Source organism: Protopterus annectens, chromosome 1.part0 (genome assembly GCF_019279795.1).
Source record: "Protopterus annectens isolate FY-2018-M chromosome 1.part0, PAN1.0, whole genome shotgun sequence".
NCBI lineage: Eukaryota > Metazoa > Chordata > Ceratodontiformes > Protopteridae > Protopterus > Protopterus annectens.
In genome coordinates, this window is record NC_056725.1 from 1,017,719,739 (window position 1) to 1,017,734,807 (window position 15,069).

Consider the following 15,069-nt stretch of genomic DNA (forward strand, 5'->3'; position numbering starts at 1 on the left):
CTAAACTTTTCAGCATCCCAAAGATTCATTCTAATATGAATGACCCACCATTAAGACCATTTGTTGCAGCAGGTGGGTCATGTACTGAACTGTTAGTCAAGTACATAGATTTTAAGCTTAAGAACGTTTTAATGGATTTCCATCACACTGGGAAAGACTCCTGGGACATGCTCCATAAACTTCACTTGGTGAAGGATATCGATGAATGTGTGCTCGCTATTTGTGATATTAAAAGTTTATTTTCAGTTATTCCCCATGAAGGTCTGTTGTGGTTTGGGAATATGATTTCCAAACATGGTAATATGACTTCAACAGAGGTAGATCTCTTGCAAGAGTTGACGGAAATGGTTTTAAATAACATCTTTTTAAACTTTAATGGGGAATTTTTCAAGCAAATGCTAGGTCTGGCTATGGGGGCTGCTTGTGCCCCCATAGTTGCAAAAACAGTGCTCCTAAAATGGGAGGTGGATATGGTTTTTAAATTGCCCTCCTTTGAAAAATGTGTTGGGTACTTCAGATACCTGGATGATTTGCTTATTATTTGGAAGGGCAATGACAAACAGTTTGCTAATTTTTTGACAGAGGTGGAAGGACTTACAGACTTTTTGCTGTTCACTTATACGGTGAACAAGGACAAGGTGAATTACCTAGACATTGAGATTCCATGGTCTTTAGTATGTGGAATTCAGACTGGAATTTACAGAAAACCTACGTTCTGTAATTCTTTATTTTTTTTACAAGTGGTCATCCATTCAACTAAAAGAAAGGAATCATGAAGTTAATTTATTAAAATTTCTAGATTGCCGTCTAATGACAATGAATGTCTAAGAGAGTTCGATTTTCTTAAGAACATGTCTAAGGAATGTGGACTTCCTACTGATTTGTTGAACAAGCTCCATCATGAGATATGGGAAAACAGGAAAGACATCTATGCCCCTATTATAAAATATGCTCTTTGTGGTAGCCAGGAATTTGACAGTGACTACACTGTGTCTCATGACACTAGTTAAAATATGGTATTACATTACACCATTGATGTTAAAAATATAGACGGCATTATTCGGAAGAACTGTGACATATTTCAGTGCCATGATGATTCTGGGAAATTGAGCACTATAGTACCTACCTTTACATACAGAAACAAATTTAATATCAAGAATTTACTGCAGAAGCCTCTCATTAACACTATGGATACATTTACAAACATCATCAGGAAATGAGGTAGATTTAAACAATGTCAGTTCATTGAGACTGATTACAAAGATCCGATTTTTCAGACAATCAATAAGGAGGGTAAAGGTGGTAGATTCAATTGTTTATCTGAGACAGTAGTGTATTTTGCATGCAGTGCCACAATGCTTTGAATAAAATAATCTACCAACATGTATATAGTATTCAACATGCTGAAAGTCAGAGTGCTCTTGCCAATCTTGTTTTTACAGTAGATAAAAACATCACTATCTGTGCACATCTAGGAGATGCAGCATATATTATCCTATGCTTGAAAAATTTGTAAAGAATACTGGTAAATGAAAGGATTGGTTAATATTAGATTCTGAAACCACTTTAGGTTAAAAAAAAAGAAGAATGGTTTGTCCTTGTCCGTAAAGTTTCTCTGTCTTTGTGGAAAATAATGTATGGAGCTTTTGATGAAAAGGTCTGGAGTTTAGAAATTCTTTTTGCAGAAATGATAGCAACTAAGAAGCCGGTTTTCCACGATAAGAATTTTAAATAATTTTTTGCTTAAGGTTCAAAGGGTTTCTGAGTGATATCTTGTAGTCAACTCCCAGGGAGGTGAAGGATGTTTTTACTGGGGGTCTAAGGAGAAAAGTGCCTTTCAAGAAAGCTTTATTAAACTTGGAAGGGGTCAAACAAAAATGTTTATCTCCTGTATGAAAATTTGATATGACTGCCAACTGTAGCTTAATCATAGAGAAACTAGTTACTTCTTTGAAGACAATCAAGAACAGCTGATATAGGGTCAGTAAAGGGGTCTACATTATTTCTTAATGCCCAAAGGGAAAATCTTTTTCATTTGCTCTTGTTAACCATCTTGGTGGAATCTTTTTGCAAGGATAATAGAATGGTACTTACTGGGGAAGAAAGGCAGGGTTGTCTGGTTATTACTGGAACTGAAAAAGCTATGCGGTTAGATTGAGGGCTGGGATATTGGGATGACTCATCCCTGAGGGGTATGGCAGGAGATCTGAAGTTGGGTCCAGTATCCAGGGAGGATAGCAAAGATGAGAACAAAGGAAGGGGAACCACACCTGACAAGGCCATTAGGGACAATAAGGATGACTGAGTTCTTCAACCAAATTGTTTTCTGTAGGAATTTGGGGATCAAGGAAAGTTGGGGATAAGCAAAAACTAGACTGGATGGCCAAATGTGCACTACAGCTTGTCTCAGTGACTCCCCCTGAGGGGCGATCAGAGCAAAATACCTGCTGCACTTGTTGTTGTTGGGGGAAGCAAAGAGGTCGCAGCAAGGGTGGCCCCAACACTGGAAAATTTCACCAGCCACCAACTGTTTGAGAGACCACTAGTGAGGCATCAGAATGAATCTACTGAATATGTGTGCTAGCATTCTGGTTTTCCCCAGAATATGCTCTGCAACTAGACAGCAGTTGGTACAGATCACCCACTGCCACACTCTCATAGCTTCCCGGCAGACAGAGTAATATCAGGTTCCCCCTTATTTATTAATGTACCAGACTACAAACATGTTGTTGGTGTGAAATGTAACAGTCTTTAGAGGAACAGCATCTTGAAATGCCTGCAACTCTAACAGGACTGCTCTCATCTCCAGCACACTGATATGTGAATTGGTCTCTTGGGGGGACCACGTGCCTTGGACTATCCTTCCCAAGTAAAACCCCTAACCCCAAATGGGAGGCATCTGTAGCCACTGGGGACGGAAAAACAAAGGATCAGCCTGGGAAAATTTCATCTGACTGGATCCAGCAATGGATGCGGTGTCAGCAAATCGCTGTAAGCTTACTGGAAAAGATAGGGGTTGTTGAAGAACAGACCACTGAACAGCTAGAGTCAACTGAAAAACATTCATATAGTAACATGCTAAAGGAAGTAGGACTACTGCTGCTGCCATAAACCCCAGTGACTGAAGAATGACTCTGTCTGGAGGAGATAGATGGGATAGAATCTAATGAACCTCAGATCTGAGTGTGTCTATCCGATGTGCAGGTAAAGAGGCAATTTGTGTTGTCGTGTTCAGATGCGTGTCAAACTCCAGGCTCTGTACTGGCATCAGATTTGACTTGGTATAATTGATTGTTAATCCCAGTGTGAACATCTGGAGAAATAGTCCCTGGATTGTTGAAGGAGATGCATAGACAAAGCAGTGAGGAGTCAGATGTCTAGCTTTGGAAACATTCAGAATTCTTTTAGTCTCAAGTGAGCTGCCACTACTGTCATAAATTTGGTGAACACCCTGAGGGCTGTGGTGAGTCCAAAGGGCAGGGCTCTGAATTGGTAATGATAGAATCCCAACTGAAAACGTAAATATCTTCAGGAGTACCAGTTTATTTTGATGGGATAGTACACATTCTAAAGATCTACAGAGCACATCCGATTGTCCTTGTGAAGAAATGACAGAATGGACTGGGCCATGACCATTCAAAACTTGAAAGTTTTCACTTACAGGTTCAGTGTGCTTAGATCTAAAATTGGTATCAGGTCCCCTATCTTTCTGGGTACTAAAAAGAAGCATGAGTAAGTTTTGAATCCTGTTTGGTGTGGTGGGGCCTCCTGGATGACTCTCTTGTCTGTCTAGTAGCTTTTGAATTTCTTATGCTGTCACATTTCTCTGACTGGGTGGAACATTGGGAAGCTTCCTTCTTTTACAGATTGAGAGCTGTGTGATATGTGTATTTTTTTTAATTTACAGCCAAACATTCTAGTGAGAAAATAGAACACTTGGATGTGATTATTTCTAAGGACAAATCCAATAAAATATTTGCCTCTAGAATATTTCGGAAATACACTTTCTCCAACAGCTACCTTGATTTTCAGAGTAGTCACCCCTTTCATATGAAGAGAAACATCTATAAGGGGCAATTGGTAAGGGCTGGGAGAATGTGTTCTACATATGATACCTTCTTGGAAGAAGTTTCCAGCATAACAGAAATGTTTAGGGTAAGGGGACACCCAAAAGGACTTCTTGAAGAAGTAGCAAAAGGAATGATGGAAGGATGGGTTCAAAATATAAGCCTTTATTGGGAAGTGGTGTGACCATTCAAAACACGGGTAGTCAACATACTGATAGGGTCAATTTTGACACTAGTATGGTCATTCCTTATGGTTCAGGTGAACATGCATTGAGGGACATTATAAAGAAGAATTGGCATATATTCAAAGGAAACTTTGATATTTTTCACACACTTGGTGAGACACCAAGCTTTATATACAAAGCTGGGAGGAATTTTAAATATTTGACAGAGCACACTGTCCTTAACAAGACCATGTTCATCAAAGGAACTACTAAACGTGGTAGTAGCAATCACTGACCCTACATCTTAGATAGCGACGTGGCCTTGATAGCTGGGCATGGTAGGGGCATTCGTCTACATAAGGGTAATAGTAACACGAGAGGTGTTATATATATTTCAGTTTGCCAAACATGTTCATATTACTATATTGGCAAAACAGAAAGGAATTTTAAGACCAGAATATATGAACATTTTTATGCCATTTATAAGGGGAATGTAAATAATGCATTGTATAGGCACACACTAGCATGTGAGGGAGATACAAGATTTAAGTCTGGCATTTTTAGAAGTTGTTCCACTGTATTTTAGTGGTGGTTGGTGGGAGCTTCAGGTTGACCTTAGAGTGTTTTACTGGATTATTAGATTAAATGCCACTGTTGAACCAGGGTTAAACAACCATATTTCCCCGGTTCCTGTTCTAAGAAAAAGAGCTTTAAACATCAGAATTTTTATTGTATTTTGTATAATATATTATTTTTAATAATGCAAAATTTAACATTTTCTAAAGTTTTTTTGTGTATATTTAAAGTGCAAAGGTTTTTAGTGTTTTAGTGTCTATATCTTTAAAATTGTGGAAGAATGATTGATTAATTGATTGTTTCATTGCATGTAAAGGGTGTTGACTTGGAGCAATGTAATTTCTTTTGTTTCTTGTTCTGAGGAAGTCCCCAAGGTGTATACTGGGGAAGAAAGCACTTAACAATAAAGAGACTGGAGTAACATACTCTTTGTGAGCATTTTGTTTTCATGTGTTGGGCTTATGGTGTAGCTATTTGGTCATATTGGCACCTTTAAAGTTTTATTAGTCGTCTTTTTTGGTGCCTTATCAAACGGATTTGTTGTTGTTATTGGTACATAATGATGAAGTTGGTTAATATCGGTGACTGTACGTGTGTAGCTCACAGCCTGCAAGCTTTCAGTCTAGTGTCCATTTATGCACTTAGTTTGGTTGCTGAGAACTGAAACACTGATCAATGGATTGTTGGAAACAGAAGGTATATTTATCTGGAGAACAGAGATGTCCATTTTCCTGTTCATAAATTTCTAAACTTTTTTTTTTCTTCCAGTTAGTTACAATCTGGCATGGATGAGTAGACTGTAGAGCTGAGATTATGTGACTATGTGCTTGAACTCTTCCAGGTTGCTTCAACTGGCTGCATAATGGTTAGTAATTTTGCAACTTGCTGATTTTGGGGCAATAATGTGGTAGCTACTTGAGGTAAAAGTTTAAGTAAAATACTTTGCAGTCTGATTGAGTGTTACCTATCAAAAAATGGTTCATTTTGAGATTCTGAAAATTCTCTCTCTCAGTAGTCTCACTAGAGCTTTAACTCTTTGAGACACTGATGATGTTATTTTCACTCCAGCTTTTACTGTGCTGGATAAGTGGTACCAACTTTTATGTGTTATTTAATTTCAGAATAGATTTTTTTCATCTACATTTTTAGTATTGCTGATCTTTTAACAATGGAGTTTAGTGAGATTTATTTCTTAGCAAATTATTGCAATTCTACATTGCTTATTATTAAATAAACACTATAATATATCTGTACTTAAAGCTGATCTTAGTGTTGTTGTCTTATTTACCCAGCATACTCAGATCCCCACAAATATCATAGTAGCCAAAGGCTAAAAAAAAAAAAAAAGAGTATATAGTACAATACTTCAGAGAGGGGCAAATAAGACTCCCAAAAGGACAGCTGGCTAACAGCAAATCCAGAAACATAGTAGGAAGGCACCCATATTTTTATTATTGTTATTATCATCATCATCATTATTACAAAATGCCAAGGGTGAAGAAGATGGATACCATTTTATGTACATACATATATGTGTATATCTATCTCTCTATACCTCTCTCTCTCAATATATATATATATATATATATATATATATATATATATATATATGTATTTATTTATTTATTGGTTCCCTGTAGGAGGTTGAGTATGACAGACTAAGCAGCTGGTCGACAGGTGTCCAAGACTGTACAAGTCCCAGGGTTGTGGAACAGGCCCTTTACCTGTGTAAGCCACAATGGAAGGAACAGTCTGCTCATTTCAGAACTTGCAGTCTGATGATCTTGTTCAGCTTTAAGGCACCCAGAAAGAACAGGAGAAGTGATAATGAGTGAATACAGATCTGACTTAAGCTAAGGATGAATCAGAAGAGGTCGTGGGGGGGGGGGGGGGAAGAATTCTCATAACCTACCCTACTGCCCAGACAGCAGGATTGCACATCATGATCTGCCACTGCCTAACCTTGTAACTTACCCCCAAAAGACACTGTCTGAATGTCTGATGGGGCACTGGTGATCAGAACACAAAATGAAACTGTTTCCTTTTGCAATTGTTCTGTTACATGTTTTAAAGTTGGTTTGATATACTGATTTTTGAAATGCCAAGTTTAGTATGCTGTTTTCAGTATTCTGTCATTTCCATGAATCAATATTTTGTATGGGTTGGAGACAGTGGCATTGACAAAAAGACAGGTGTCAGAGGTGGAGGTGGTTGAGTTAAAGATGTTAAGATTTGCACTGTGTGTGACAAGGATGGACAGGATTAGGAATCAGTATATTAGAGGGTCAGCCCAGGTTGGACAGTTTGGAGACAAATCTAGAGAGGCGAGATTGCATTGGTTTGGACATGTGCTGAGGAGGGATGCTGGGTATATTGGGAAAAGGATGCTAAAGATGAAGCTACCAGGTAAAAGGAAAAGAGGAAGGCCTAAGATAAGGTTTATGGATGTGGTGAGAGAGGACATGCAGGTGGTTTGTGTGATAGAGCAAGATGCAGAGGACAGGAAGAAATGGAAACAGATGATCCGCTGTGGTGACCCCTAACGGGAACAGCCGAAAGAGAAGAAGAAGAAGAAGATCAACCTACACACATATACATATACATATATATATATATATATATATATATATATACACACACACACACACACATATATATATATATATATATATATATATAAAGCTGTCAAGTTTTTGTTTCTTACATATTAATCAGTGACACTTAACGGTGGAAAACCCCAGAGTTGGTATACATTAAAAAACAGAGACTGGGGGGATTGCTCACTGAAAAAACACTTTTTTACTGATTTTTTTTTTTTAAAGTTTGACTGTTGTTTGTAGTCAAGTGTTTACCAGGTTTTGCAATCACACTTAAAAAAGTCAATCAGAAAACAGTTACGGTTTCAGACAAAAGACTGATGAAAATTTTTCAGTATCTCAGGCAGCAAGATCATTGGTAAATACACAGAATTGTTGTCATGACATTTAGATGCAAAGTTACGAGTTTAATAGATGAGTAATATCTCGGCTTTGCTTAGAAATCTGTCAGTCTGTATCTGTACTTGTACAGATATTCATGAATGACATGTGTGTTCTCAATGGATTCACTTCAGAAGCTCGAAATACTGAAATCTCGAATTTCAGTATCTCAAGCCCAAGAAGTGGAATCCACAAAACAACGAAAACTAAAAACTACTAAATTAAAAGCCTTGAATACCGGAAGTTTTGAATTTCGAGGTTTTAGTATGCACACATGCCATCCACCACACACACACACACACACAATCACTCTACTACATGAAAGCAGGGGGGCAATCCCCCCTGCACCCCCCCCACTTAAATATTCTCACTCCGAGGTCGCACTACATACAAACACACACAAAACACCACCACACAAGCTACTTTCTCTTCGCACACACACATCACAGCAACAAAACACACTGACACACACCACAGCCCCTACCCAAACCCCTTAACACACACACACACTTACCTGAACATATGACCATAGCAAACTTTAGAAGCGCGAAATTCAAAACCTCTAGTATTCAAGGTTTTAAATTTCGCACTTCTAAACTTTCGCTATTATGTGGATTCAGCTTCTTGGGCTTGAAATACTGAAATTTCAGATTTCAGTATTTCGAGCTTCTGAACGGAACCCGTTCACAACATACAAATATGTCTAAACATATATAGGTTTGTTTACAAATGAAAGGGTTAAAATTGATGAGCTTTATATAACTTGCTCCAATGTTTTGCAACCTGAGTTAGCTAAATTAGTTTAAAGGGTACAGGTGTAGAGTCCCCTTTACCATCTGTGTATGTGTGTGTGGTGAGAGGCTTGCTCTGTACATTAGGAAAAAAAAACTGTCAGTTTGATTGTGTTCAACTAGAATGGGCTTATTAGGCAGCAGCATGCATAATATAAGGAAGATAAAAGGTACACCAAAGGAAGTTTATGCAACCACAGTCACTCAAGATCCAGTTTTATAATTATCCACATATTTCTCTCCCCATATCTGCAAACACTACTAGCAATGCATTCTAAATGTGATATACTAGCAAGAGCAAAACTGTATTTTTCAGCCTTGTCTTGTACATTAACTACAACTTAAGACACTATCTAAAGAAACTTTGAATATAATGGTAAAATGACCTGGTAAAGATGTTTAGCACTTACTTTATCGATGACAGAATTCTGAATAATAGACTCATAGAAAGGATGACAGCCTTGCCTTTCCAAATCTGCATTAGCTCCGGCCATGCCCTTCAAAGCTTCTCCCAATCCCTGACCCTAAAATAAAAAGATGAAAGAGTAATGTAATGCATTAATAATGAGAAAATGCTCACATCTGAAATATAATGAAACAAAGTATGATCTAATACACCTTCTGCAAACCAAGTAACATTTTAGCGCTGTATTTAAAATTCATGAGTGTTGTAGAGTCAAAAAATAAAAGATCTTGAGCTTTGTTTTATTACACTATTAAAATAAACATCAGAAGCAAAGATAGCAAACTGGAAAAGTCAATATTTTGTGACTCTAGAGATTTATGGCAGCAAAATATGCGTAACTGCTTGAATTATCTTTAAACACCATATGCAAAGACAACAGGCTCTGTTTAACAAACATATCAATTGTATAGAAAGATACATTAAGTACATATATAAATGGAAAGATTATTTCTTAAAGCTTAACAGCATAAGAAGAAGTAAGAACAGTTACATGTGTTTAATTGTCTTTACTTCCTTAAGAACGAGACATCCATGAATCTGCATGAGGAGATTACATGATGATATATCGAAGACAGCTTTCAGTGTAACCACAACTAAAAGTGTATTGTAAAGATTTCTTATTAAAAGTTACCAGGAGCAGTGAACAAAGTTTTAGAACTCAGACAAAAATAGATATTACTGAATCTTATACAATGAAAATGAAAATTAAAGGAAATGGACCAGGGATAAAAGGAAAATATCCTTAATATTAGAAGCATTAAATTATTTTAAGCTACTTGTAAAACAAACAAAAAAATTCTCAAAAGAAAAAGCAAAACTGCTATTGTAAGAAAAGAATCAGTACATCATTAGGCTAAAGAAAATGTTACAGGAGCTCACCTGCACTGTAAATTACAGTAGACTGGCTTTTATCCAGTCTCACTGGGACCGGACCTTAGGCTGGATAAAAGAATGGCTGGTTAATCCAAAAAAGCATACAAAAACAACATTTATAGGCTGTAAATCAGATTAAAAATTATGCATATATGTTGTATTGATTACCAGTGCTCTTAGAATTCGTTAACGGAAATTTGATTCATGGAAAAAATCTTGATGAAGATATGGCCGGTTAAAGGGAAACCAGTTAAGACGGAGCCTACTATAACAGCTTGCATACTGAGATAAGCAGCAATGGAAATCTCATTATATTAACAATGAATCTAGGGGCAGAATTTGCCAGTGGGCTGTAGACTAAAAATTTCAGTAATGGGATTCCTCCTTTCCTTATTCTTTTCCGAGTTGTCAATTACTTCCTTCTTCCAATGATTCCTCCACACTTTCCTCTAATTACACACAACAATATAAAGTAACAAACATTCTAATACTGACTTTTATATTTAAATTAGCAGTGATCTTTGCGCCTTTGAGAATGTTAGTATTATGGTAAAAGGTACTAATACATGAAAAGTAGGGGGATAAAAACTAAACATCTGTGAAAAAAACTGCTGTTACTTGCAGGGTTCCACTATAGGCTTGGCAGGTGGCAGGCAGACGAAGATGATAATGCATGCAAGCTTGACTCCCTTTGTAGGAAATAAGACGAAATGCAAACAAGCAATCAACAGCCAATGTAAGTGAGCAGCCTACTGAGCTGGAAGACTGCTACTGGACAGAAGTAGGAACATGCAGGTATAAACACTATACCCACTACACATCATACTCCAGTACACAGAGCTGAACCCAGTATCCTAAATACAGATGCCATTTTCTAAGCATAATAACATAATTCAGGGTGGCCATAATAAGTAAATAACAAAACTTCCAGAGATGGGGAGGCTGCTTGTTAACTCCCTGGGCTGTTCTTTATTTCCTTATCATGTCCTACCTGTCAGACATTGCAGCTTCCTTAAGGACTCCACTGCTTTGTTAATTAAACTGTCTATGACTGGTAATCGCACATATGCTTTTCTCTTGATTCCTTAAGACAGCATTCTTATAGGCATTAATAATCTGAAACAAAGGAAAGCTATTGGTTCACGTGGTATCACAAATGAAGACATAAAGAATGTAGCACCTGACCTTGTCAGTTTTCTTTACTGTCTTTTAAACAAATTGCTAGCCACTGGATCTCCTAAAAAGCAGTTATAGCTGCCATACATTATAAGAGAAAAGATTAATTTAATTGTAAAGAAAAGTATCACCCTATTAGACTCTATAAAAATGCTGTGAAGCAAAGTGATGTATTTTTGATCTGCCAGTAGTTGAATGACATCACAGACTGTCATCCAGAATATTACTGATATAGTTTTTTTTTTTTAAATAAACTTTATTAAGACCAAAGCTCATCACAAGTATAATGTTGTAATTAAGGTCTTTAGAGGCAGAGGCAAGTATTCCTATTAGTGTCATCATTTATACATCCAAATCATGTGATAGGCTTTGTCATCAAAATGAAATGCAAAACATTTTTCCTTAATTTGGGTATCAACATATATATTACTGAATGACTCCATTCAAAGACTGTTTTAATAAGGAAAAATGTAATGCGTCTAAAATCAAGACAAAGTATTTATGATTAAGGAACCCTAGGATAACCCATACTCTTGGTCCATATTTTCCAGATCCTAACAATACCTAATATGATCCTATGAATACTTGTCAATAATAAGCTGAAGTTCAGCAACCAAAATCAAAACAAGTGTGATGACTGGGTCTGTTTTTCATTTTTATCAGCTCTAAAAATCCAGATATTCTCCTAAATTTAAAGTGATGTACTAAGTTACAGCTGAAATAGAGTGCTTCTCTTTAGTCATCCTCCTTAACTTCTGTAATTAGGAAACTGGCATGTCTAATATTTTTATGGTAAATGAGACTACATAGGTGACTTAAAATTATTGTCACACTTCTGGGCTAACCTATCTACCCCTAACAGTGTAAATTACAAATATTGGATGTGTTTTCTTTATGAAACAGGAAACTACATGAGTGACTTGCATGTCAGTGTTTCAGGCATAAAAAAGTCACATTCCCTAAGGAACTGCTTGATATTCAGTTTTATTTTGCACTAATAATCTAAGAGATGAATTTAGGTTACAAATAACATCAATTCAGAATAATATTGGTGCCAATCTGTTCTCTAATGGAGGCGGTCCAACCTGGAAGAAAGTACCACCTTTTATGATGCCTCTTCATTTGTTACTGTAAGGGTTTTACTTCATTATTTTTTTACTTTTAAAATTTATCTAGCAAAGCTTTGGGACTGATAAACTGACTGCTACTTGTCAGTATGGTGTGCATATATGTAGTTACATAAAATTATAAATGCAGATCTACTTCTGAAAGATGGGAAAATAGTCCAGAATCATCTTATGCCAACAAGAAAAAAAAAGACTTAAAATAATTTCTGAAATGAGAAAGCAGAACACTTTCAGTCTGGTGTGTATATTAGTCTAGCAGTCTCTTCACGTGCCATCTAAATAAAGTCAGGAAGCAAACAACATTACTCCATATTCTGAGGATAATGGATGACTAGGGCAATCTCTGTACACAATTATCTTTTCTGTACTATATGGGTATACAGCTAATGAGTTAGCTATACTGACTTGCACACACAGTTCTTTCACATAATTCAGAGGGAATACAAACCTCATGGAGGTCAGACAAGGTCTTCTGTATCCGTGGGTTATTTATTACTCATCTTGACTTGGCTTACTGACAGAAGTAAGATATCATCTGGTACAGTACTGAAGAACTCCATCTGCAGAAGTGAAATATATCTGCTTTCAAGAGTCTCATTGTCTGGACCTATACAATTTTCAGTGGAAATATGGCTCATCTATACCACCTAGCATTTTTATACAAGAAAGACATCTGGCAGAAAATGGGCATAAAAACTGATATGGGGAAGAAGAAAAGGGTATTTAACTTCTTTCATTTTCTCAAAGAAAAGAAAAATAAATAGCATAACTGAACAACTCAATAATTACTGTCATCCCAGCAGGAATTTCCACTTATTTATCACAAATTTGCTCTATACATAGGTAGAGGTCCTACAGAGACTACAGATACATAATTCAACATAATTACAGAGCTGAAGAACAGAGCAAAAGAGCACAAATTCTGTGACCTGGCTTATTCACTAACAAGAAAAAGGCTACTAAGATAAAAAGATGTGACCTTATAAAACTTGTAAATCTGTGTGGGACAAATTAACTTGGTTATAACAAAGCTAAAATCATTAACTGAAAAAAGGAATGTGTGCAAAATAAAATATAACTCAAGGAAAAATGAGAAATAAAGGCACATGTTGTAAAAGTAACAGATATGAAACAATACAGCCATTTGAGGGTCTAAGACAGAAGCCAGAATGCATACACCATTTTAACTACAGCATGCTATAGGCGTTATCTGTAAGCATGACAAAAAATGTCCACACAGTTAATGAATTCTACAAAACGTGCTATTAAATTACATTTTTTCTAAGCTGTGCGATGTTTTAGATAAGTTAGCCATCTGGGGAATTTATAAAGTCAAATGACAAAAGGCTGTAAAATATAGAGGAAGATTTAAGAAGCCAAACAGCGGATCTGATAAAACTGAAATCAGAAATCAAAGGTTAAATGAAGGCAAGGTGGGCTGAGCAGAGGATTCTTAAGAAGAAATGTTTCAAAAACAGTAGAGTTACACAGCAAAGCATGAAGAGAAAACCTGAAAAGTTTTGCTGTCCCAGAGAAACTGGAAAGAATACACCGTGTTCACTTTATTAAAGTACAAGTACAGATAAGCAAATGAACTAGTGTTCCACAGGAGGATCTGATAACTGAGAAGACATATTGTGTGTGTATGTTTAAAAACTGGTCATAAGAAGGTAGTCAAGATCTATGCACCAGAGTCATACCAGCAGAAAGAGCTATTCCTGACATAACTTGTGTCAGAAAAATAATCATATTAAAACTGGCAATACAAGAGTGTTTATGGAACTTAACTACTCACTGCACATCAGGCAGAAGAGAAACAAAGTTCATCCATGCAATCAAGTGATAATGAGAGGCAGGATGATTTAAGTTGCTTTATCTAGCTTTCTTCGGAATATTTTTCTTTACTGGTGGGTCAAATACTTTTAGATGCAGAACAGATTGAAGAGGAAATAAAGCAATTTAACTAACTAAAAATCAGTCAACAAGCAGAAAAGGACATTGCTTCTCAGTCTTCTGACAATAACTAAGCCTGGAGAGAGACTTTGTCAGTGAAACATTTTCCATTGTTCCAAAATAAAATGTTTCAGTGATAGTAAAAATGTCCATGAGATAACTAGAAAAATCAGAAGTATACTGGACTTAAACAAGAGACAGGTGTTTGGAGGTTGTAATTATCAGGAATAAGATCAGCAATAATGTGAAATTAGTGAATAAATGGGAAAGTTGTAAAGCATCAGTCACATCAGAGGTAGTTGGGTATATGAAATGTGCTTGTGTATGAACTGGTGCCTGAAAAAGTTTGGCCATTTGATGACTGTGTTAAACTGGTGGAGTTTAAACCCAACTTTATGTCATCAATGATTGAAGGAAAGTGAAGGGAATGAAGTAAAGCAAGTAAAGCAGCTTCTGCTTTTAGTATATATTTCATTACACAAACCGCAACTTACATTGTAAAGTATTTCGGCATAGTATGTAACAGATGTATTTTAACTGTAAGGTGGGGAGTTTTTATCAGTAAGTACAGTATATGCTAGAGTTATTAAACAATAAATGTTTTTTTTCATAGCTGTAATATAGTCATGATTTACATTGTAACAAAATAAGAAATGCCAAGAAAGGCAATGTTAATGTAATAGTGTGATATTGGACTGCTGAGTGAATACAAAAGAGAAGAATTTCCCTTGTTTTTATAGAGGTGAATGTCTAGACTAATGCCCTTATTTTAAGCTATACATAATGCTTTTAATTAATATGCATCACAAACAAGAAAAAAGTAGGACATATTGTAGTTGTTTCTTGCATTTGTAAAACAATTATTTTTCCTTTGACATTGGCTTTTAGCTGGAGACAA

At 36.3% G+C, this 15,069-nt stretch overlaps 1 protein-coding gene across 1 annotated transcript in view; it reads right to left on the reverse strand.

Moving 5' to 3' along the window:
* NBAS (NBAS subunit of NRZ tethering complex) overlaps positions 1 to 15,069 on the reverse strand; it is a 3,380,746-nt gene that overhangs the window by 1,487,502 nt on the left and 1,878,175 nt on the right. Inside the window, exon 37 of the mRNA XM_044064792.1 lies at positions 8,987 to 9,100. Within this exon, the coding sequence (XP_043920727.1) occupies positions 8,987 to 9,100 (114 nt within the window). The remainder of the gene's footprint in view (positions 1 to 8,986; positions 9,101 to 15,069) is intronic.